We start from the raw sequence: 25,263 nt of genomic DNA on the forward strand, positions 1-25,263 counted from the left end.
ATTAAAAGAATTAAAAAAAACTTTTAAAAGTTTAAGAACAACACATTAACGTTGAGTTTACAAGTTTAAGAAAAATATACAATTATGTGCTATCATAAGTTTTTAATGCAATTTGAATGTTTATTAATGAATATATTATAACATATAAGAAAAAAACAGAGATATTAATTCAATCTCTAAATTATCTTATTTTATTTCTAAAACTTTATATGCACAATTTTACACCTGTGTAATAACACCACCACATCATACTACTATGATGCAATAGAGACGAGGTCACACTGAGAAGTGAAATGTCTGCAACTGCCAAGTAAACCCTTTGCACATGGAAAGGAATATCCAATCGATCTCCCCTCGGTTGTGAATGGGGAAATTTTCTCAAATTTGCTATCCAATATTTTTATTGCCACATCTAAATCAATAAAATCCTGAGTGATGTCACTGTCAAATAAAATATGCATTACTCGAAAGTTGAGAACTCTTAACTGCAATATTCTCCATACCCTCTACAGCAGAATCAGGTTCAACATTACTAGCTTCTGCAGTAGGCTCTTATTCCGTCATTGTCAAGTGTTTCTTTTTCCACTCTCCACATTTATCAAAATTGAATAAAAACACTTACTTAAGTACCTTTTTACTTATTGCTAGTTTATTGGTTTATCCTCCAAAGTACGTTTTACTTTAGAATTCCTTTTTAAAGTGTACACAGAATCTCAACTTTAATATTTAGTTATATTTATCTGTTGTAATTTTGCACACATTTAACAGTGACATTAGTTTAAATGACAAACAATTTTTTAAATGCCGTGGTGATTGATTCAGATATTATATTAATAAAGTATATTAAAAAAAATTATTGTAATGTAGGATCACCTTGTCAGTCAAAGGACCGAACGGTTCACCATCCAACGAAAAAATGACCGGTTTGAAAATTATTCTAAACAATAATAGTTATTAATGGATAGTTAAAAAAATAATAATAATTGATTGACAATTAACAAAAATAATAATCATTTATTGGTGAGTAATGAGTTAGACCTAATAATAAAAAGATAGGTACGAGACTCTAATTACTAATCTTTATTAAGTTGAACGTTAGAGTGTCTTCTGCGGACAGTCTTTCCACTATTAGGACAAAGAAAAGTAAAAAAAAGAAAAAATAACGTAACTTAACCATGGAAGTAATAATTTTGAATATTTTAAAGTATGGATCTCAACGCGACCGAAAGAGTTATCATAATATCTCAAATGGAATAATTCTTTCAAATAAAAATTGATGTCGGAATAAATATTTATTGTGATAAAATTAAAGAGTTTATATAGCTGTATTTTGCTGGCTAAATCCATATCGAAATCAAAGATAGCGTAGAAGCTAATGAGAATTTGATCTGCCAAGTGTTTGGAGGTCAATCAAAATTGAGCAAAATTTCTTGTTTTATGTTGTCGATGCTGAACTTGCTGTCAAGTTCTCTTTGTTTCTTTCGGTTTTAAGGAATGAAAACCAAAGGTTTTACTTTTTACTTTTCACCTTCCACTTTTCATGCCTTCTCATCAGACAACGTCAGTCTTTCCAAAGCAAATTCAGTGAAAAAGTAATCAATACATTGATTGCTTCAGAAAAAGAAAAAGAAATCGTTATTAATTGAAGGCTTTAATTAAATGTCCTTTTACCCCTTAATGACTGCCTACATCAACTGGAACATTTGACCACAATAGCTATTGCCATGAATGAAATTTTAATGGAAACACTTTTTCCTTTCGGAAAGCACAAAAACAATGTTTCTCCTGTTCACACCTAAATCCAGAAAGCCTCATACGAGTGAAAGGATCACGTCCTTCTCAGTACTCACCACTCTCATCTTTTTTTCTCAATCTTATTGATCGATGGCATTAGAAAACAGATAAAAGCACACACCCAACCCATGACGTGAAAAACATCCCAAACACTAGGTGGGCCCCACACTCCTTTTTTGGCATATTTCTATCCCTACAAGCTTCTGCATCCCTTCAAATTTCACACTGCCAAAGTGATCTTTTCAACACAGACTTACGAGCAGAACAGTGATTTGTATCAGAAATCAGTGCAAGTTTGTTGAATTGATTGAAACCCATTTTTCTTACCCCTAACAAAGATTAGTGGACCCCCACAGTTAAATAGCTCTTCTGATTTGAGTAGCTTTTAGTTAATCTTTTTCAAAAGAGTCTATATGATTTTACATACACTTTTAATTGAATGTGTTTCAGTTTAATTTTCTATCAATTTTCCCCTCACAAACTCTTGTAATCTGGACCTTAATTTATTATTATTTGAACCTGTCTTCAAGCAGATAAAGTGAAGAATCAAACAAAAACCGTTTTCCCATCCTTTGGTGTTCCCTTTTTCTTCAGTTTCATACAATTACTTTCCTCTTCTTTCTTGTCCCACACCCTATATAAACACACACGTATCAACGCCTTTAATAGATAGACCATCTCACAAACATGGCTCTTCAAGGTTCAATGACTTTTGCTGCTTTCACCTTTTTCTTGCTCCTCACAACCCTCCCACATGAACCACATGCTTCAAGCCGTGGTTCCTTTGGCAGAAACATTAACCCTCCGGTTTCTGGTCTATGTTCCTCTTCTGTCATTGTGCATGGATACGAGTGCCAAGAACACGAGGTAAATGGTGTGCAACCGTGTTCGGAGATATTAATTACATCAACATATGATAAAATAATGAAACATTTTTGTGTTGACATGTTTTTAAGGTTACAACAAATGATGGATATATTCTGAGTGTGCAAAGGATCCCAGAAGGTCGTGGTGGTAAGGGCAGCGGTAGCAGAACTAGCAAACAACCAGTAATCATACAACACGGAGTTCTAGTGGTGAGTGGGAACTCTGTATTATGCTTTCAATTCCTACTTTCAAATTCAACTGCACACAACTTTCATAACATGATTTCCGTTTTGAATGGACAGTTTCTGAAAGAAATCTAAACACACTAATATCAACTCAGCCTTTTAAACTGTTCAGTATAACAAAAAGAAGTTTTTGAAATTCTTCCTTTTCGATACAGTATTTTCGTCGTTGATGATTATGTGTATATTAATTATTAAAGTTAAATTATGCAATCTCCTACGTTATACCTTTGAAGCAATGCGTTATAAGTTTTTTACGTGATTTCTTGTTACATCTGATTAATCATATCATGTTCGTTTCATTTTGCATTAGACGTGAAAATATATATATGTTTTCGTTTTTTTTTTAATCATAATTTTTTTCATATCTCTTTTATGTTATTTTTTTTCTACTCACGCAATATTTTATTCTCTTTTTATTCCTCTTTGCCCACACCATTCATTTCACACTGTTTGCCATTCTTGAGACAAACGTTACCACAAACAATGATAGGTTTATGATAAGGTGGCAAAAGTTCCGCGTCTTTCACAACACTAAGAGTTGTTTTTTTATGCTATTTTAGATAAAGATGAAAAATTACGTGATGCTCATATGTCTCGTTGCTTAACGCATTATTACAATTAGTGACGTTACAATTAAGCAATCGCAAGGTGCTTGAAAAACAATTTTCACAATAAATGATATAGAAAAAGGTCTTTTGTTTTTTCAAAATCGATATCTTCTGAATAAAAACTGAATGAATCATCTTTATAAATGTTAAATTCTATATAAAAGAAAAAGAATTTTACTTTACTCTTTAGTTAAAGCATGCATTTTATTTGATTAAATGGGGTCAATAAGCGTTAACCATTATTAATGTGATCCAGCTGTTAAAGTCCGCGTTATACGAATTTGATTTTCTTCAGATATCTTCCAAAGTAATGCTTCCTAGGATATTTATGTTTCATTATGACTTCCATAACAAATTTTCATGATTAATTCTGTTTTTTTTTCCTTTTGTGTTACTTTTTCCCACCATCAACGGGGCTTGAAATTAACGACAGTATATGATATCATCAGTATCCTCTCTAATTTTTTTCTTCTTTTTTGTAATTTCGAGAAACCCAATCCTTAAAGTGATCCTTTTCATACTACGAAATATATACCTAAAAGAAGAAACACAGTCTAAGTGTCGGACATTACATCATAATTGCACTGACTTGCCTTTTTTTTTCAATCTACCATCTCAGAACACATGACATCCATGATATGTGTCAATAATTTATTCGTCTAAAAAAATGTATTAAATACTTTTTAATAATCTCATGTTTTCTTGATCAAGCTACAAAGCATGCTTGTAAAATTCAAAAAGCTATATGCACATTCTCAATCCTCAACCCATGATAGAAACCCCACTCAGTGTCATGCGTACACATTTAGGTAGTTGTTTTTACGTATCTCTGTCACATCGATTTTGGTTTTTTCCCAACCAAGATAGCATAGGAACATGACACCCCACTAAATGGAACTGCTCTTTAAGATTATAATTGACTTTAATTTCTTACTACACTTGTGTTTAATTTCTGTCATAATATTATAATAGTCATTGATTAACTGTTTACAGGATTCTGATTCAACTTATATAAATCTCATAAGCATGTATTTATTTTTAAAAAGTATATGTATACTAACCAGGAGAAAAGAAAGACTTCATGATCCTTCCACATCTTTAAAAATAACTTAATAAAAGCTAAATAATAAAAATGGGTGATTGAAAAAAGGTACTGGAGGTTTTAAAAGGGAAATTGTAGGTATAAAATAGAGAATTGCAGAAGAAATTATGAAAGCAAAATAGAAAAAATAAAAGTGTCTACGAAATCTCATATAGTCTCTTTAGTAAGTTAGATTTATTATCTATTGATTAAAACACTACAATGATTAAAATTTGTTGTTACTATAGTGATTAATAGATAGCTTTGTTTCTTAAACCTGTGGTAAGAAATTTAACCTTTACTTTTTACTGGTAAAAATGGAAAAAATTAAGATTTTTCTTGTAACAGAAATATGTGCTTTTTGAGTACTTAGCTTAAATAATCGGATGATGGATGCAGGATGGTGTAACATGGCTTCTGAATTCTCCAGAGCAAGACCTACCTTTGATTTTAGCTGATAATGGCTTTGACGTGTGGATTGCAAACAGCAGAGGAACCAGATTTAGCCGCCGACACATCTCATTGGACCCCTCTAGTCCGGTTGGTCCTTTTTTAAGGATATGTTGTGTTTTTGCTCTAATATACTAAATTAACTCTTCTATGTCAATGCGACAGGCCTTCTGGAATTGGTCTTGGGATGAACTTGTCTCCTATGATCTACCAGCTGTCTTTAATTATGTATTCAGCCAAACAGAGCAGAAGATCAATTACGTTGGCCACTCCTTGGTACTGCATTACGTTCTTTTATTACATAACTTTAATTCGAACTTATTAATAGCTTGAGATTTTCTTACAATCTGAATATAAATTATCAAATATGATGATAATCCCGATTGATATTGATAATATAAAAGTCTATATTTAACAATATTTAATTAGAAGTTATCAGTTAAAGATGAAGAGAATAATTTAGTTCTGAAATTGAAAGACCGTTTTTGGCAGGGAACTTTGATAGCTTTAGCATCCTTTTCCGAAGGAACATTGGTTAACCAGCTGAACTCAGCAGCCTTGTTGAGCCCTATAGCTTATTTAAGCCACATGAACACAGCACTTGGTGTTATTGCTGCTAAGTCCTTCGTTGGTGAGGTATGTGGCACTTGTATTACTATAAAATCATGTTCATATGAACCTACAAGAAGACACATTTGCTGAATCTTGGCAATGATTTTTGTTTTGCCAAACAGGTCACTACCCTCTTCGGTCTGGCAGAATTTAATCCAAAAGGGTAAGGGCATTGAACTCACAAATTAGTGAAGTTGTCTCCTTATACTTTTAAACCATAACCATGATTCTATAATATATACAATTTAATGCTTTATTAGCAACTTCATTGTGTAGGTTACCTGTTGATGCCTTCCTTAAGTCTCTCTGCGTTTACCCTGGGATAGACTGCTATGACTTGATGACTGCACTAACTGGTCTAAGTCTTTACCCAAACTCTATCACTTGTTAACTATTTTGATTTTTAATTAAGCATTATATATTGGAGACACTTTTCTTATAAGTAAATCAAGGTTTAATACTATTGTTAACGCCATTAAATATCAGTAAATTGATAATAGTGACCATCTAAAAGAACTAAAGAGAATCACAACCCCACTTAGTTTAAAGAATTAGAACTGAAATTATCTATATTTCCACTGAAAACTTAGTTAAACCATAACTTAAACTGTCAAAGTTTTCTGACTGTGTCTGTGATCGAAATGTGATGTCCTATTTAGGTAAAAATTGCTGCCTCAATTCTTCAACTGTTGATCTATTCTTGATGAATGAACCTCAGTCAACATCAACAAAGAACATGGTGCACTTGGCTCAGAGTAAGATTTTCCCATCTTGCAACATAACTCGTTTCTGGTGTATTGAGTTCAATTACTTAATGCTAATCAAGGAAGCTTGTATTACTATGTATTGCAGCTGTAAGACGTGGGGTGTTGACAAAATTTAATTATGTGAGACCAGACTATAATATTATGCATTATGGAGAAATATTCCCTCCTATCTACAACCTTTCCAATATCCCTCATGACCTCCCTCTCTTCATTAGCTATGGTGGAAGAGATGCACTTTCAGATGCTCGTGATGTTGAGAGTTTACTTGATAAACTCAAGTTTCATGATGAGGACAAGCTCAGTGTTCAGTTCATCGAGGAATATGCTCACGCCGACTATGTAATGGGGTTCAATGCCAAGGACTTGGTATACAATGCTGTTGTTTCATTTTTCAATCATCAAGTTAACACTTGATGGCAAGCAAATTACTTGTTAGAAAGAATCAAGTTTCATGAAACGTGTTCCTTCATCTACTAGTGATTACTTAGGTCAATCTAAGTTATCCTGTGAAGATTAAGTAATGGCCAATTACAAAAGTAATGAAGTATCACTAGTGATTTGCTTTGGTGTTGCAATTGCTGTGCATCTGTTGTGTTGTGTTCTAATGCAGAAGAAATTGGCTATTGGCCTGAACTATCTAAGATGGAAGGTTCCAAATATATACATATTCATTGAATGATCGTATCACAAAATATTTCAGATGAAATATATACACGTACACTGTTTTTGTAATTGAAGCTCGTTTGAAAATCTAGTGTCAAATATCAGTTTATAGAGCTTATTGAAATGAGATGCATGTCCCAACTTGTTCAGGTCAAAAGTTTTTGAGTGCAAGAACATGAGAGGACTTTCATAGAAGTAACTCACTGTACTGATTTGGATGAAAAAGATACCAGTGAGTTTGATACATGCTCTATATTTATAGAGCTTATTGAACTAGTAATTAACAACACCAAATTAACCAACTAATCTCCAACAGCCACAATTAACACCCGCTTCTTCTGACCATAACCCTCTTTGGTTCTAGTGTTGATTTCCTTTTGTTTCTTTCCTCTCTTGTTGTGCCATTATCTGTCATATAAATTAAAATTTGAGCTTCCAAACTACCCATTGAGATGTGTAATGAAACACTAAAAAAAACAGCACTAAAAGATGATTCTATTTTTAACGAAAATGCCTTATGTATTGATGACCATGAAAATCATAAAGAAACGTACGAACAATGCAGCACTGAAATTGGTTCTCCAAAGGAAAACGAATAGGGACAGAGAAATTTCATGAAAGAGAAAAGAAAGATACCAACCACACCCCTTTCACTAAATGGTTATTACATTTATACTAGCGAATATCTCACTCATAGTCCTTCTTTCTTTTTATGTTCTTGGATGGTGCGCCTTTTCCTCTCCTCTCGAGTATGACACGAGACTTTAAGACAACAATAAGTTGAATGACAGGAGATAAATTTGAGTCACAAATGGACAATGGCACATAAGGTTGATCATTGTTTCCACGGCACAATTTCAGTTGAGAAACATGGAATACTAGATGAATCCTTCTCAATATGGAAGCTTCAATTTAGGGTGTTACTCCTTCCATCATCACATTTTCTCCCTCCGCCTCCCCAATTCTATTGCATATTTTTTGAATTACAAAACTAACCTTTTATAATTACAAAAATAACCTTTTTACTTTTTAATCCTAATTATTTATTTTAACCCTAAAATCTATCTTTCTACCCCTTCTCACTCACCTCCCAACCTTCTCAGATTCTCACCCAAACTCCATCACATCTGTTTTTCATCTTTCATTTTTTCTCCATAGGCCTTATATGCCTCCTCCTCAAAAATACATTATTAAAATACATCAAAATATATTCAAAAATAATATATCAAAAAATATAAATTATATTATTTAAATATCTTCAAAATTAATATAAAAAAACTGTAAAATATAAACCGTATAATCATTAAACGGATGTCAACATTCGTTTAAGGGGAAAACGGATGTCGACATCCGTTTAAGGGAAAACGGATGTCGACATCCGTTTAAGGGAAAACGGATGTCGACATTCGTTTAAGGGAAAACGGATGTCTTTCCCTTAAACGAATGTTGACATCCGTCAACGGATGACATCCGTTTAACGATTACGGTTTATATTTTAGGGTTTTATTACGCACCTTCACGCCTCTGAACCTTTCACGCCTCTGAACCAGCACCTTGAAGCACCACCCCACTCACGCCTGAAGATGAATTGCTTTCCCCACTTTCAATCTTACTAAACACAAAGTCCACCACACTCTCACGTCACAATTCTATAAAAGAGAAGAAGAAGTGGAACATGAGAGACAAGCAACTACAGTGGAACGTAAGAGTGAACCTGCGAAAAATAATAAAGAGAAAGAGGGAAGAATGATAAAAAGAATGAATGTTCACGTGAGATTTTAAATAATATTAACCCTAAAATTTTAATAAGGGTAAAATAGGAATGAAAAAATAAAAAAAAGGGTAAAAGGGGAATGGGGTGGTGGAGGAAGCAAGTTGTGGTGGTGGAGGGAGTAACACCCTTCAATTTATAGAGCTGTCAAATGAGCCCATTTGGCCCTAGCTCATATGGGTTGGACCAAAAAAGTCCACAGGGCCAAAAACAACTCTTCATTAAAAAAAGCTCACAAGGCTAAAAGCCCATAAAGCCCTATAGGCCAGGGCTAGTCCATGAGCTTTTCTTTTTACAAAATTTAAAACATAATATCATCATACAAGTAATCACAAATCATCTTTATTTTTTATCCAGCTTTCATTTTATCTTTGTTAGTAATAACTTATAACCATAATTGATACATGTGTAATTATATTTTTTTGCCAATAAAATTAATTTTTTACTTCATAACTATTTCTATATTAATTAGTTTAATAATAATGCTTTTATACAATTATTCCTTAATTTCTAAATTTTGTTTTGATAATTTTTTCATCTTAATTTTGGTTTCTTAATTTTTGTTTGTAAATTTGAGGTTCAGAGATATTGACATAAAATACGTTTAAAAGTTAAAAAATTTAATTTAATTTGTAAAATTTTGATGGACTAACGAATTTATTTATAGATGGTAATCTATTTTTTCACTAGTTTAAATCAATATCATTCGATTAAGATTTGTGATCAAAATTAAATTTTTTTTAATTGGTGTGAACATGTTAAAATTTTTACTTAATAACACTTTTTAACTTTTTTAAGTTTTCAAATTTAATAAAATTAATATTTATTATTTATAAAGTTATATAATTCTTTTAGAATTCTTTTTATGAAACATATAATTTAGTCATTTACATCAATTTATATATTTTTATGTATTTTCATATATTTTATATTATATTCATTTGTCTTTATTATTAGTTTCTTATTAAGAGACATTGATGTAATTTATTTATTATTATAATTATTATAAATTTTATTTATTTTATATGTTAATAATTAAATACAATAATAATTTTAATTTTAGTATTATAAATTATAACATTATATTTATTTAAAAATATTGTATCTATTATTTAATTATTTTCATTACAATCGACTCAATTATGATAAATAATTCAATAAAAACTATCTTTGTTGGATAAAGATAAGTCTGATTTTAAAATATTAATTTAATCTAAAAGGTTAAAAAAAAATCAGATTTTATAATCGTTAGGATTACATCTAGATCTTGTATACTAACATATATGATATTTATAACAATTTTACCTAACAAGGATTTTCACTAAAAAAAGTTAGTTCTTTTATTACGTGAAATTAATTTTAAACTTCATAAAGTTTGTGGTTTAATTTTTTAATGTATATATATCTATACAAAACATTCAACAAAAGAATTTTATATGACAAACTATAAAAAATAAAAATTTTACACCGATATTAAAAATTCATCCAATCAGTAGATTTGAATTTAAAATCTATCCATAACTAATATTTCCAATATTTATATAGATATCAGAATTCGATTATTGAAAAATCAACTGTGTTACTTTTATACTTTTTTTTTGAATTTTTTTTCATTTTCTTTTAAATAAAAATAATAATAAAAATTTGCTTTTTTAACTTTCCAAAATAATAAAATTATATATTTAAAATATACTTATAATTAAAAAATTATATTAAATAATTTGTTATAAAATCAATATTTATACATTTATATTTAATTAAAAAGATATTAAATATCATGTAAATTTTGGAAAATATTGAACTTGTAAAGTAAATAAAAGAAATAACTAAAAAAACATTAAAAGTGAATTAATTTAGTTTGGGGGCTAGCCCCATCCTAACCCTACCCCAACCCACTTTATGTGGGGCTTTAGGGGTTGGGGCTTTTAAAAAGCCCCTTATTAAGTGGGCTAGAAAATTGAGGCTTGATTTTAGAAGGGGTCAGGGTCAACCCATGGACCAGGGGCTCAAATGACACCTCTATCAATTTATAAGCAACCTTCCCGACTCTCTGAATGATGGTAAAGGGACCAACACCATATGATTCTTCCTTAGAGCTAAAGAGTGTTGTCGATATGGTTGCAATTTCACCAACACCAAATTGTACATCCTGTATTTTGTTTATCAACATACTTATTTTAACTGTGTTATGCCCTATGCAAATTCATTTTCAACTTTTGCAATATAGCATCTCTTGTCAACAATTACTCTTTCATTGCAACGGTATCCTTATCATGAGGGACATATTTTAATAGCTGGGCCTGATCACGGCCATATACAACTTTGAAGGGTGTCATGCCCGCACTTGTATGGTAAGGTGTGTTATACCAATATTCTACTCAGGGAAGAAACTTGGACCATTCTCTTGGAGAGTCAAAAGTGAAACATCTGAAATACAATTCCAAACATTTGTTGAGAATCTCGGATTGACCATCAGGATTGAGAGTGATATGCTGATGACTTTATCTCTATCTGAGACAATGGACTTATGGAATCCATGCAATTTCACTATATTTAAAAAATAAATCAATTACCACTTTGCTAGTATAGTCAATCTTCAATGGGATCAAATAAGCTACCTTAGACAATCTGTCAGCCACAACATAGATAACAGTTAACCCATGAGATGAAGGCAGACCAGTAATGAAATTCATGGCTAATTCTTCCCAAATTGCATTGGGCATGGGTAAGGGTTGTAACAAACATGAAGGTAAAGTATTAGCAACTTTGGCCTGTTGACAAATCAAACATTGATGAACAAAAGACTTAATGTCCTTATGCATACCCTACTTAGCAATTTTGGCTAGTGTTCTAGAAAACCCAGCATGTCCCTCAATCAAAGAGCTATGAAACTCTTGTAAGATGCCCTGTAAAAGAGCATGGCCCGCAGTACCATTATTTTATTCTTCCAAAGTAATAAATTTTGATGAACGGAATAATGATGTTTGTTGTTTGTATTGTTAGAACAAGAATAAAAAATTGTGTTTATTTGAGGGTATTGTTGTTGAGCTTCATGTAAGGAGGTTAACAACAAAGTGAAGTTGCGGGAAAACACTAGAAGGGGTTGAACAGTGTTTTCAACACAATATATATATATATATATATATATATATATATATATATATATATATATATATATAGGCAATAACCCTTGACGATGTAAATGCTTAGTGATAACTCGTTGTTGACTTGTGTGTATATGAAGATCACTTCCATAAAGAATGAACTGTTTACTAAACAAACATTAGCATAAACAACTTTTATACTGGTTCACTCTTTAGAGCTACATCTAGTTCTCCTCTAAGTTAACTTAAAGGGTTCCATTAAATATTCAATGAAGTACAATTGAGTTATTTTAAACTACTCTTAATGTCCATAGTCATATTAAGTAACCACTGTTACTTCTGTGTAGTATTATTTACCACTCTTGGTATCCCTAAACGCTTTTGATATCACTCTAATACACCGTCTAGTTGAGTTTTACCCACTCGTGGTTGTGAAGTATTCTTCACCACTCTTGGTATCCTTATTGAATAACCTCTAGTTATCCTAGACTAATTGAGTATTCTCACCACTTCTAGTATCCCTAGTCAGCGAATAACCTCTAGTTACCCTAGACCAGTTGAATATTCTCACCACTCCTGGTATCCCTGATCAACGAATAACCTCCAGTTACCTTAAACCAGTTGAGTATTCTTACCACTCTTGGTATCCACCAATACGCTGCATGGTTGAGTTTCACCCACTCTTAGTTGTGTAGTATTCTTCACCACTCATGGTATCCCTAGTCAGCGAATAACCTTTTGTTACCCTAGACTAGTTGAGTATTCTCACCACTCCTGGTACTAGACAATTATGGTATTCTCTGATACGCTGCCTAGATTTCCTCTCAACTTTGTGAGTCACCCTAAGGATATGTTCTACCTTATCTCGATTTTCTCTAACCACCTTCCTTTTGAGTTGGTCCAACATCTTTTGAGAGCAACCTCCTCACACTTCCATTTCATCTTCACCAAACTAAATCACATCAAAGCTTCGACCTACCTTCATTCCTCTTCCTTCATCTGCAAGCAAGCTTAGAGATTGAGTCATCAATTTGGTTAAGCGAGAAATAAGTGGCGCAAAAAAAATGGAAGAGAAGCTAACAAAAATTGAACGGCGATATTTTCTCTGTAATTTTCACTAAAAGGGATAATACAATAAACATTATGATGATAGATAATTTAAGAAAAATTTATATTTAGATATTTGAATTGATATTTTTAAATAATAATTTTATTTAATTAAATAAAAAAGAGTCCATAGATAGCAATTGCCAAATCATTTCAAATCTGGCCAAATCTTCTCAAATCATTTTAAAATTGCTGAAATGGACACAGTCTAATTCCTATATTAATACAACTAAGAGCTCTTTGGGGAGCCTAATTTCAACCAACCTCATTCTGCACTTTTCTCTCTCTTTTCTTCTATTTTTATGTTATATTTATTCTCCACATAGTGGTAAGTTTTTGGATTGATTTTGTTGTAATTTTTTAATTAGATGGAATTAATTGTTTGTTCTTTGGATTATTAATGTGATTTATTGTTATCTATCTTTTATTTCTTAATCAAGTAAAAGCAATGCTATACATAGCTTATCTTTGCTTTTTTATTGTTTGTTGTATATTGTTTTTTCTTTTACGATGAACACCTAATGGTGTGAGCTTAGGGAGACTTTCTTTACATTTGCTCCAGCGGGAGGTGAGGTGAAATAGTTGGGAAGTCGATGATTCTACAGGTGTAGATCTTGTCTTTCGTAAGTTTGTTTTCTTATAGTGGTTTCATTATCATATATGTAATATTTTCATTTTAGTAGTATTTTACTATTAAAAATGGGATGTTAGAATAAGAATATTAATTGAGAAATTACTTTCACTAAATTTACTATGATTAATCTAATTTTTTTTTTGCTTTTAATTAAGAAGTTATTTTGATTAATAGTAACAACACCAATAAATTGATTGAGAGGCTACGTTGATTAATTTGAAATATAAGACAATAATTAATTGAATAAAATCTTTAGAAAACCAATTATGAATCCTATTTTAAAAAAATAGTTGAATGAACCAATTTCATTGTCAATTTTTAAGCATTTTATCTCTTTGCTATTCATTTGAATGCTCATTGATTTTATGGTTAAGTATGATTTTAGTTCCTAACGTGAAATTGGAATCTCTCCCTATTTGAAACTTTTATACATTTTGATCCCCAAACTTTAAAAATAAATGAATATAGTCTTTTTTAACCTAAGTACATTAAACTTTTTGGACATGTCAAACACGTTTCCCAATAAGCATTGAAGTGAGAATGTATCAAATGGTGTAAACAACTCAAATACTAGCATAAAATGTGTTTGAAATGACAAAAAAATTTAACGTAATTGGATAAAAGGACGATATACATTCATTTTTAAAGTTTGAAGGCCAAAACAGATCAAAATTTCGAATAAGTACGAATTCTAATTTCACATCAAAAGTTCATATACTACAAACATACTTAATCCTTGATTTTATTTAATTCGTTCATCTTGGCTTGAATATTAAAAGTTCATCTTTTTTATTCAATAGTCATATATATATATATATATATATATATATATATATATATATATATATATATATATATGGAAATTTTTATAGATTTCTAGGTATATTGTATATTTTTGCATTTCTTTTTCACATTCGTTCATTTTAATTGCATTAGGTATGTGTTGGACTTTAGTTTTAGGCTAGTTCTTTATTTTATTTACCTTTCTATTTTCTTATTTGTATTGTGTTTTCTTAATCTTTAATATAGGTTTTATAAAAATTAATTTGTAGAAATTAATTCAATGTTTATTTGGGAGATGATTTTAAATTATCTTTATCATTACTATTTTTTTTACTACTATCTTAAGAATACTAGAGTTATTATAGTTTAGTAATTTAGTATTATCATAATCACTAGAAAAAAAATATATAATGTTTTACCTCTATAAATTATTTGTAGTAATTTTTTCACAATTTTTTCAAAAAAATATAATATTTAAATTTTGAAATTTCATACTTTAACTAACTTGTATTAAATTTAAATGATTTATTCATAATGTTTGAGCCTAAAACAATTTATTTAATTGCCTACAATAGTCTAAGGTATACCATTTAAATTATAAGATAAAATATCAGAAAATCCCCACAATTATTTAGATTTTTATCATTTAAAAACAAATTTTCATTATATTTAAGTATTAAGAATAACCTGATCTAAAACTTTTAGGCTATTTTTGAGAAAAGGCAAAAAAAATTAATATTATTAACTAAAAATTTGGGTTTTGTCTGAGTAAAACAAGATTATTTGATTATAAATAATAAAATGCAAAGTCAAATAAGGTGTCCCGTTTGGTGGTGTGCACAGAGACAAAATCTACGCCGACTTGAAAACGAGAGCTCGTGCTTACATTTACTACTCATAGGGTTTTCTATATCTACTTCTATAATTCGCCATCTCTGCACCCAAACTTCAACTACTTTTATCCGTCAAATTGTCCCACAATTTTTCCCTCAACGATTGGGATTGTTAACTAATCAAACCAAACCAAAATTAATTTCAGATTTGGTTTGTCCATCAACGATTAGGATCGAATTCCTCTTTTAGGCACATAGATGCATCTCAAGGATTTAACAAACTTTTTGGTACAATAGATTTTCATATTACTTATATTAAAAAATAAATGGCTTAATACTTTTTTTCACTATTTATAATAATTGTTTAATATTGTTTTTTTAATTTCTTTTGACTCAATCCCAATCTTTATTAAAAAAAAGTCAATTCATTCTTTCATGTTACATTTTTTTTAATGATTCAAACTGTGATTTGCCAATTTCTGAAAGTAATACTTTGCAAACAAATTTGTATGGAGGCAATGTAGAAGGTATTTATTTCATAGATTATGAAACAAAAATCTGATCGCTTATTGATATATTACATCTCTTCCGTTTGTGCACACGCTTTCATATTCATATTGCTACTTGGCTCTTTACAAGGATAACGTAAAGATGTACAATATGATATTGAGTTCATTGATCTTGATGATCATGTCTACTAAGCTTTTCCATTTGCTGCTATTGCAGGACTTGTCTTTCTCTTCCTCTCACTGAAGCTACGGCATGAAGCCAAGCTCGGAAGGCACCCCTGCACAGATTTAACAGTTTTTTCTCTGAGGGATACATGATCACCATTCGTCGTTCTTTCACTGCTACATGCAGAGTTGCCCCATGAAACATACGGAGTGCTGTGTGCAGATTTTGGAAGTTCATGCACAGTTGTTGCTTTCACTTCTTTCATTTCACTGTCAAAAGTGTTCTCACCATCTTCGCTTGGGTTTTCTCTCACACTTTCGCGGAAAAGATCCAACAACTTTTTCTTTTGTGTTGTTGGAGATGGTTCTGGAACAGAACCAGGCTCAGAAGAAGGGGCTTTGTTGAGAAAAATGTGGTGCACTGGAGTGCTGCCACGAGATGGAGTAAACTCTGTATACAAACATTGAAGTTATTTGAAGGAGAAGGGTCAAACATTGAGAAGAGAGAAACTAGAATCACACAACTTGTCATACAATAAATCATGAACCTTTTCATCCATGACAATTTTGTTTCCTTCTAAAGTCTTACCTACTCAAATTATTAACAATGCAAAAGTCTCACATCCTAGTCTCAGTTAAGTACACAATCATGCCAATTAATCAGATTAAGATACTAGCAAAAGAATGCAAAAGGAAAAGCATTGCAGGGCATCCTTACCACCCTTGACACTGTAGAAATCATCTTCACAGTCTGAGTCTAACCAGGCCTTTGAGTCAAAAAATGAGTCATCCTTTCCATCTGTGCAGTATGATAAAAATCCAAGTTCAAAAAGTTGAGTTAGAAAACTAACATGAATATTACCAAAAACAAAAACAAACAAAATGTCATGGAAGAGGGATTGTTAACATGGATGAATTAATGATGAGTTGGCTTATTGATTCTGATCAATCGAGAACAAGTATTTCATAAGGACAATGTAGTTATTTAAGTCCCTTTGTTGGATGGGGGGAGCATGTTATTGCTGACAGAACTTTCCATGTCAGTTAATCTTCCATCTCAATCATAACACACTAGACTCTGTAAACAAGCACATGATCCAATTCAAGGCTGCATATGGGACTCATTTATTGCAGAAACAGTTGAGTCTACTTTCAGTTCTAGAGTTTTAAGAATACCCTACTCATAATAAAACAAAATATAGTAGTTCAAGAGAAATAATTGTTAGAATGGTCAGAAAAGGTAGATTACAATGTTGGGACATTTCTCATATTTTCCTACAATAACAGTCACAATGAACAACAATACAATCTTAATCTGTTATTAAATAGAAGTTTTTTTCTTTCACCCAATTTTCCCTCAATAGTAATCCTCATAAGACTAGCTTGTTGTGGTCCATAACTGCAAACACGCACAATATAGTGAAAACATAACTTATTCACAGATAGAGGAACAGCCATAAGAGTGCTGCTAAACTACTGGTCCCCAATAGGATAAAAGCTCCAAAAGGCAGGGACCAGGATCGCTTATAAATAAGCATTATCAGAATATAGTAATTAAAGTTAATACGATAACCATCATAAAAGCTTCCATCAATTGAACCTAAAATCACAAGTAGCAATCAAAGCATCTCATGAAATCAGGCAACTATTTGTCACTGAAATAACAATCTGATGCGTGATGTTCATATACTGTCTGTATCATACACACAGTTCAACGCAAATATTGTTATTGAATGCTAGATATTGTAAGAGTTAGGAGTTAGGACACATGGAGTTTATGTCTCCCCTAAATTACTAGAACAAAGAGCTGAATTGGAAAAACAGCATGTTCAAGGGCAAATAATTTGTGTAATGGATTCCTTGCTTAAAAATTACTATGCAAGCAAAGTCATCCACATAAAAATTACCATCAATTGACTTATGAAGAGAAGGTATGGAAGTAAGGACGAAACATTCCGCATGCCTAAAAACAAAAAAAAAACTAAAGAACAAAATAGTATTCACCAAATTAATCATGTAAAAGTGTTAACAGATTGCTGATGTCAAAACTAGCTCTTTCAATTTCAACCACCACAGACTCTCTTGTTATCAGACCATAACTTATTCAGAAAAATATCCCACCTACAGAGATACCAAATAAAGGTCAAAAGATTCCAACTACAAAATAAAAAACATTTGGAACTGAAGAAACAAACTCAGCATATTTTAAAACATATGTTCTATTAAAGACAGCAGGAGTAAACTGTGATGTAAAAAACCAGAATAATTTTCTACAACAGATATTTAATTTAACTAATCGGATCGAGATTGTGGAAAAAGAATCTAATTTAGAAGGAAAAAAAGGAAAATCCCCTCCCCACTAAAAATCCACTCCAACCATGAAGAAAATATCTATCAAAATACAAATTTTATACTGCAAATAATCCCTTGACCAGGTCAAAAGGCCAAAATTTGAGAAAATACCAAGCTCTTGTTATTACAAGAGATGATTAAAAAAAGAAAGAGTAATTACAATAAAAGTAAAAGTTTTATATAACATAAAAATAAATAAGGAAACCCCCAGAAAAAAAAAAATCAGTTCTGACTATTTATAGCAATAAAACAGCTTCTTTAAGAAAAAAAATACTTTATACCATGATGATCATGATGAAGGATGAAAATAAAAAATACAAACTTTTTATGAGGATGCACGAAAATAGAAAGTTTGGAAGGAAAGAAGAATCCCAAAGGGACCCTACCATCATCCCCACAGTCCGTGACTGAGAAGGTGGTGGTTGACCGAGAGGGTGACGACTGAGACTTAAACGCTGCATCATCGGCCACAAAGTTTCCGTTTTTGGGTTTTTCTTTGAAGGGTGATGAAGAAATCACGAGGTTTTCAGCTTTGGACTCCAAAGAGAGCGTGAGGTGCTTCATGTTGGGTTGCTGGTTTCGGTGGACAGAAGAGGACGAACCCATTTCACTGTTCAAGAGGAAAGAGCGTGCAGCATATAAGAAGATTTCATGGTGCGTGTGTATAAGAGAGAGAGAGAGAGAGGAGTGGAGTGGAAGTGAGAGAGAGAGAAGAGAGAGGTGAAGAATGAGCAAACTCCGAGTGAGGAAGAGAATAGAACGAAGGAGTTTTGGCGTTATGAGAAGGGTGAGTGCGATGGGAAAGAAGAAAAGTAAAACGCCCCACTAAGAGTAGAAGAAACGATGGGTGAAAGTAAGAGATGATTGGCCTTCAAAGGGAAGGGGTTGCATCACAAAAACTATGCCACTATAAACATATGTATATCTATTATTGAAGAAAAAATTACATTTTACTTTTTTCAAATGTTATCTTAAATCACTTTTACTTCAAACAGTTAGAAATATTTTTATTTCTGTTAATTTTATTTAACAGTCATAATTTTTTTTATAACTTTTATTAAGTAGATATTAGCTTAAACACATATTATCGTGTTTGTGTATATGATTTTTTTAAAATATTTATAAAATATAAACTATAAAAATAATAATTAAAAGAGTAAAATTAAATAAATCAAAATATACATAATTATAAATAAAATAAATTTTAATTATTAAATAAAATAAATATTATATATAATATTGTGAAAATAATATTATGAATAATTATTAAATTTGAAAAATAATTACTAAAATCATACAAGAATAAAAAATTATAATGAATAATTATTTGAATTTAAAAAAGTAATTATTAAAATAATAAAATTGAAAAATAATTTTTTTATTATAAATAATTATCTAAAATTTAAAAAAATATTAAAAGGATAAAAAAAAAAGTGTATACGACTCCTTCCACAGTCTTGTCTTTTGTATTAAATTTTCCTTTACCTTTCCTTCATCGTCCTCTACAGAGTGCCATTTCGATGACGCACCAAAATCTTGTAGAGATGATGAAGCTGCACCGCATAATCAAGAGGCAGAGGTGATTGTTTGGGGGCGAAGAATCCTAAGACACAGATTGTACTTGTAAGAGATTTGAATTTCGAAATCGAACATCTGCACAATGTAGATTGCATTTTTTTTTAATTTGAATTTTTCGGTTTGTGTAATTGGAGTGTTGTTGCAGCGATTGGTGTAAAGTCCATGATGAAGTTCGAGAGTGGGTACAGTGTGAGACTGTTTGATGGAAGCAAGCTTGGAATTGAACCTTACGCGGTTGAGGTGTTGCCTCATTCTGGATTTGGTTAATAGTAACATTTATAGGATTTCGTCCTCGCTTTCTTTGTGTAATTGTGCCCGTTTGATTGGGTGGTAGATTGAAATTCATTATTCTCCATTGTCATTGTCTGATACTCAAGCATATGGTTTTCGTGTCAAAATACTTGTTTATAGATGACTGGTTGCCAACTGTAATTTCAGATTCACGTTCCGCTTCCTCAAATCCCTTTTACATTGTAGAATCACAGATGATTGAATCAATGTGTCATGTGCCAAGCATTATATCATCTCACTTTTGTTCTTGCTTACGAGATTTATAAATATGCATCAAACTTTTACAGCGTAACTATAATGCATTTTGAACTCACTGCATCTGTGGGACTTCTCTTTTTTGTTGAAATTTCTCTCCAACACACATAAATCCATTTTTATGTATATATTTTTCTTTACTTAGAAATCTAATAGCATTTTCTTTGCAATTTTGCATATAGCAGACCGAGGCTTGTGGCAGGATCTGTTGAATGAGATACCAAATCATGGAAAAGGATCAAGGCATTTTTCACTTAACTACAAAATTGACATAAATGATGAAACATGACCCAACTGGAACATGACCCAAATGAAGAAACAAGTTTTGGTATCAAATGATGGAAACCTACTTTATATGAAAGTTGAAGTTACTTCCATGGAGATGATGTGACTTGATGTAGAAGTTTGAAATGATGAATCAGAGTTTATTTGGAGAATGAGATGGATGTGTATTTTGAAGGAAATTGAGTCAATTCTCAATAAAATGGTTTAGGGGAAGTAAAAAAGATAATCTAGTAAACTTTGAACAAAATAATACTGCCAAATTGGTAGAATATTTCTATATCATTTTCAAGTTGAATTAACAATACTTGAGTACTCTTATTTCTCGAAGGGAGAAGTAAACTCAAGTCTTTGAGAAAATAAAAAAGATACAAGAGCACAAAATGGGATGAGAGCATGTTCAATTGGCAGAGTTGAATTCAACATCAGTTAGCAATGGGTCAACTCTTTACTTGCATGATGACCAACTTGTCGAAACATTAATAATGTTAAATAACATGTTTCAATTTGTCATTGTTGTTGATAGGGGGAGCTTAGTCTCTTTATATCTTTGTTTTTTATGATGAATGATTAAATGATTAATAATGGTTTCGTGTACAACAAAATGGCATAACAATTGTTTATATCTTTAACATGTGTGTGCTAGATGATTGAATCTATTAATGTTGAGTGAATCATGTCTAAAACATTAAAAATCTAGTTTCTAGTATAAATAATCGATTACATAATGTATATAATCTGTTAAATTTAACTAGAACACTTAGAAAGCTTAACAGGGACAAATCACTCTGTTATAATCCGTTATATAAGTTACACAATCGGTTAAAACAGAGAGTAAACCATAATATGTTATATAAGTGAGATAATCTGTTGAGAATAACAAATGAATGACTAATATGGTTAAGTATTAATATAATCGATTACATAAATTTGATAATCGATTAAAACAGAGAACATAGTCTAATCCATTACACAAATAGCCTAATCTATTAAGACTATTAAAAGAAGCAGTAATAGGCTTAAGAATTTAAATAATTGATTACAAACATGGAATAATATGTTAAATTAGAGGGAAAAACATGACAAATTATGCAATTAACATAATCGATTATTCTGCCCCAAGATTTGAAAATCCTATATAAATGTGACTTGAAACTTGTTTCAAAAAGGTTACAATTTTCAAATACTAACATTCTTGTTGAGTTTTGATTATAGGTGATTTCAAGAAACATTCTTGAAGAATCAAAGCTTCGTTTGGTGATTACAAATCAAAGATTCTTTCAAGACTTTGGGTTACATTGGTTCTGATTTAATCTACACTTGAAAAACGTGTTAAAGATCAAATTCATCAAAAATCTTAAATCGCTTTAAAGTCCAAAACCTAACCATCCAACCATACGAAAAGAGAGAGAAAAACCACAAAACCTTTATTCATCTCAAATAATAAAAGCCTCATTCAACACTTTTTTTAATTCAAGATAAAATAAGAACTAAAGGCTCATAATATATAAATATTTTAAAGTATAAAATACTTATAAAAAACAAACCTACATGGGAAGAAATGTTTAATAATTGTGAAGTTACAATTTTATAATTTTTTATTTTTAAAGAAATTGAAAATCCACTACTCAATAAGATGAAGTTGAAACATTATAACTAAAATTATTATTTTGTTCTCCCTTCAAAACTTGTCTAAATTATTTTTGGTACCTTTTCAACCACGAGTCTAAAAGGTCGACAACAATATAAGCACATTAAACCACACAAATCATGTTGATTTAGAAAATAATAATTTTTCTAAGTGTGTGCTTTTGAAAAACTTCTAACTTTTTTTTAAAAGAATAAGCTTTTAAATTTAGTTGTTTATGTATGAGAAAAAGTTTAAATATAAAAAGAGGAGAATAAATTAAGTAGGAATCGCATATGTAAAGTGGTGGAATTGATTCAAAGTGGCTGAAATTCAAGAGGAATGTAAATTCAACTTAGAATCCGGATTGTACGCTTACATTATAAAGTTATGCACATAATTCCCACTTGATGAATGCAATCTAACATAATCTAATGGGAACCTTTTACACTGTTGGACAAAGTTGTTCCTCTGCCAATACATCTGATATGGCTGCTCCAACCAAAAAAGTTGGTAACTATTGCTGCCTCTGTTGTGCCACCTTTTTATATATGCAATGCAATTTTCTGCTAAAATTATTGTTCTGTTCTGAGGCCTGGGCTAAGGAGGGTCACTCCAACTATACAATATGTTTTCACACTAAATTCCATTTTCCACACTGTTTCCAGCTACATAGCATGTTTAGTGGCAGAACAAAGAAAAAAACATACAACCCAAGTAATTAAATTCCACGATTTTTTTTCTTCAAACTGTTTAGCTATTAGCTATCGTACTTTTCTAACGGAAGGTAAAATAAACTCATGTATAACTCTATAGATGTTATTTACTTTTTCTTTCAATTCGAATTACAGTTACACGTATATATAAATATTTAGCGTAAGTAACTTTGTACAGTCTTTTTAAAGAAGATTTATTAAGAGAATTCCAATATTATATTACATGAGTTCAACTTAAACGAGGATGGACAAGACTCTAACCTAATTGACTTTTGTATGTCTGTTTAGAACTTAGATTTATATTTGAATTTTTGAACAATCTCCTCCTTTTAATCACGAGAAGTCCTTACTTGTATCACCATCTTTCATTTTAATGTGTCACGCACAGTAAAAAAACACTTTTTATAATGGTTATTTGTACCATTATAATCCACCATGTATAAGAAGTGGTATTGTGACATATATAACAATAAATAATATAATCATTTTTATATTAGTTATAATTATAATAGGTATAGAAAGGGAGTACGGTAACATTTTTGTAATATAGAATAAAACTTTTTATACTAATTCTAGTTATAACTAGTACAAAAAGTGGATGCAATAATACTTTTGTAATAAATAAGAAAATTTTGTATACCAATTTTAACTATAACTAGTATAGAAGTATTTTCTTATTTTTTTTCTTATTAGTAAACAAAGGATTCCCAAATCCTTAATCCTCGTTCTCCTCTTTTCCCTTTTCTGCTCATGCCTCCTTCTCCTTCATCATCTGACACACTATGAACCAAATCTAAATAAAATGCTTTGTCACTCGCATGGAATTGCCTCCTCCAACAAGGATCGCTGGCGGGCTGGAGATTTGTAAGGTCGCATTTTGTAGCGACGTGGGAGGTGATTTGGTTTCATTTGTTGTTGTGGTAGTAGATCTACTTCAGGTGCGGTGGAGCTCGCATTCATATGTGAAAAGTAGATTGTTGGTACGAATTTTCTCCTCTTGATTTCTTTTCTCTCTCTGCTACTTTGTAACTATCTCTACTTTGTACCTGTCTCTACTCAGTAATCGTCTTCCCCCTTAACCCTTTTTGAAATTCCTTTTGCCTTTTGATATCAAGTATGTAAGTCTTCTCGCTCAACAACATCTGACCGAGCTCAATGGCATCTTGCTGAGCTCAATAAAATTTGGCCGAGCTCATCAATTTAGCTTGAAATCGTGGTGGCCGACCTCTCACTATTATTATTTGATTCATTTCCTTGTTTCGACACTTGAGATTTTTAATATAGCACTGTTAGACAAATTTTAGGTTATGATGAGGTTGATTTAGTCAAGAAAGGTGAAATTTTGGAATTTTTGGATTATTTGGATGAATTTTTCTATACCACTTGTAACTTTAACTGGTATAAAAAGTGACATTTTCTATATCAATTCTGAACTCGGTATAAAAAGTCAATACTTTCTATTTCTCTTGTTTCTACAACGATTTTAGAATTAGTATAAAAAACCCATTTTAACAAGTAATGAGACTAACCATTGACTTTGATATTAGTGAAGAGTCTTTTGATGGGGATTCACTAGGAAGACAAAATAGTAACAAGACATGAGTCTAATCTATATAAGAGATTGATAATACTTTTAACCCCAAACTTTATGACAATAAATGTATGAATCTTCTTCCTTCTCTTTACTTAATATAGGATTTAGATTTACACTTAATTTGCAACACACTTTTTCATATATCAATGAAACTCTAATCAATTCATGAATAAAAGAAATTGTATAAATAATAGCATAAAAATCAGTTACTACCTGATCTTACTAGGATCTTAAGCATGGGTTTGCGGAAAGGTGGTAAGATCTTAGCAGTAGCTTTTAGAGCTCTTGTTGGACGAAATGAGGCTCCTTGCCGCTAAAAGATTTAAAGAACCTTATTAGACCGTGTTCTTTAATATGTCTATAGAATCGAGTAGAAACACAATCTTCTAAAACTCTTTTAAGGATGACTTTATCTAAAAGTATAGAGTAGTAATAAAGTTCTTACATTTATTGAAAATATGTTTATCATGCAAATTGTTTTGATAACTTTCATTTTTAGTGTAATAGTAAAAGCAATGATCAATCTTCATATATATATTTAGTTTGATTTAGTGCCGTTAAGTAGTCGATAACTA

At 31.0% G+C, this 25,263-nt stretch overlaps 2 protein-coding genes and 1 long non-coding RNA gene across 3 annotated transcripts; 2 read left to right on the plus strand and 1 right to left on the minus strand.

The window, feature by feature from the left end:
* The first annotated feature begins 2,154 nt into the window (after positions 1 to 2,154).
* Positions 2,155 to 7,156, plus strand: MPL1 (Myzus persicae-induced lipase 1). The gene is made up of 9 exons (XM_047316491.2): positions 2,155 to 2,661; positions 2,751 to 2,870; positions 4,995 to 5,135; positions 5,211 to 5,321; positions 5,538 to 5,681; positions 5,780 to 5,820; positions 5,934 to 6,013; positions 6,317 to 6,412; positions 6,510 to 7,156. Exons 1-9 carry the CDS (start codon positions 2,482 to 2,484, stop codon positions 6,836 to 6,838), a joined length of 1,242 nt encoding a protein of 413 aa, XP_047172447.1. The 5' UTR covers positions 2,155 to 2,481; the 3' UTR covers positions 6,839 to 7,156.
* An 8,684-nt stretch (positions 7,157 to 15,840) lies between these two features.
* LOC124840430 (uncharacterized protein At3g27210) lies at positions 15,841 to 19,157 on the minus strand. The gene is made up of 3 exons (XM_047316486.2): positions 18,732 to 19,157; positions 16,712 to 16,792; positions 15,841 to 16,444 (listed from the first exon to the last, which is right to left on the minus strand). Exons 1-3 carry the CDS (start codon positions 18,949 to 18,951, stop codon positions 16,017 to 16,019), a joined length of 729 nt encoding a protein of 242 aa, XP_047172442.2. The 5' UTR covers positions 18,952 to 19,157; the 3' UTR covers positions 15,841 to 16,016.
* Positions 19,158 to 19,804: 647 nt separating this feature from the next.
* LOC148197818 (uncharacterized) lies at positions 19,805 to 20,597 on the plus strand. The gene is made up of 2 exons (XR_015786481.1): positions 19,805 to 19,968; positions 20,069 to 20,597. It is a non-coding gene; the product is annotated as an uncharacterized LOC148197818 (long non-coding RNA).
* Positions 20,598 to 25,263: the final 4,666 nt, after the last annotated feature.

This window comes from Vigna umbellata, chromosome 5 (genome assembly GCF_029865625.1).
Source record: "Vigna umbellata cultivar VRB3 chromosome 5, Vumbellata_1.0, whole genome shotgun sequence".
In the NCBI taxonomy this organism is placed as follows: Eukaryota; Viridiplantae; Streptophyta; class Magnoliopsida; order Fabales; family Fabaceae; genus Vigna; species Vigna umbellata.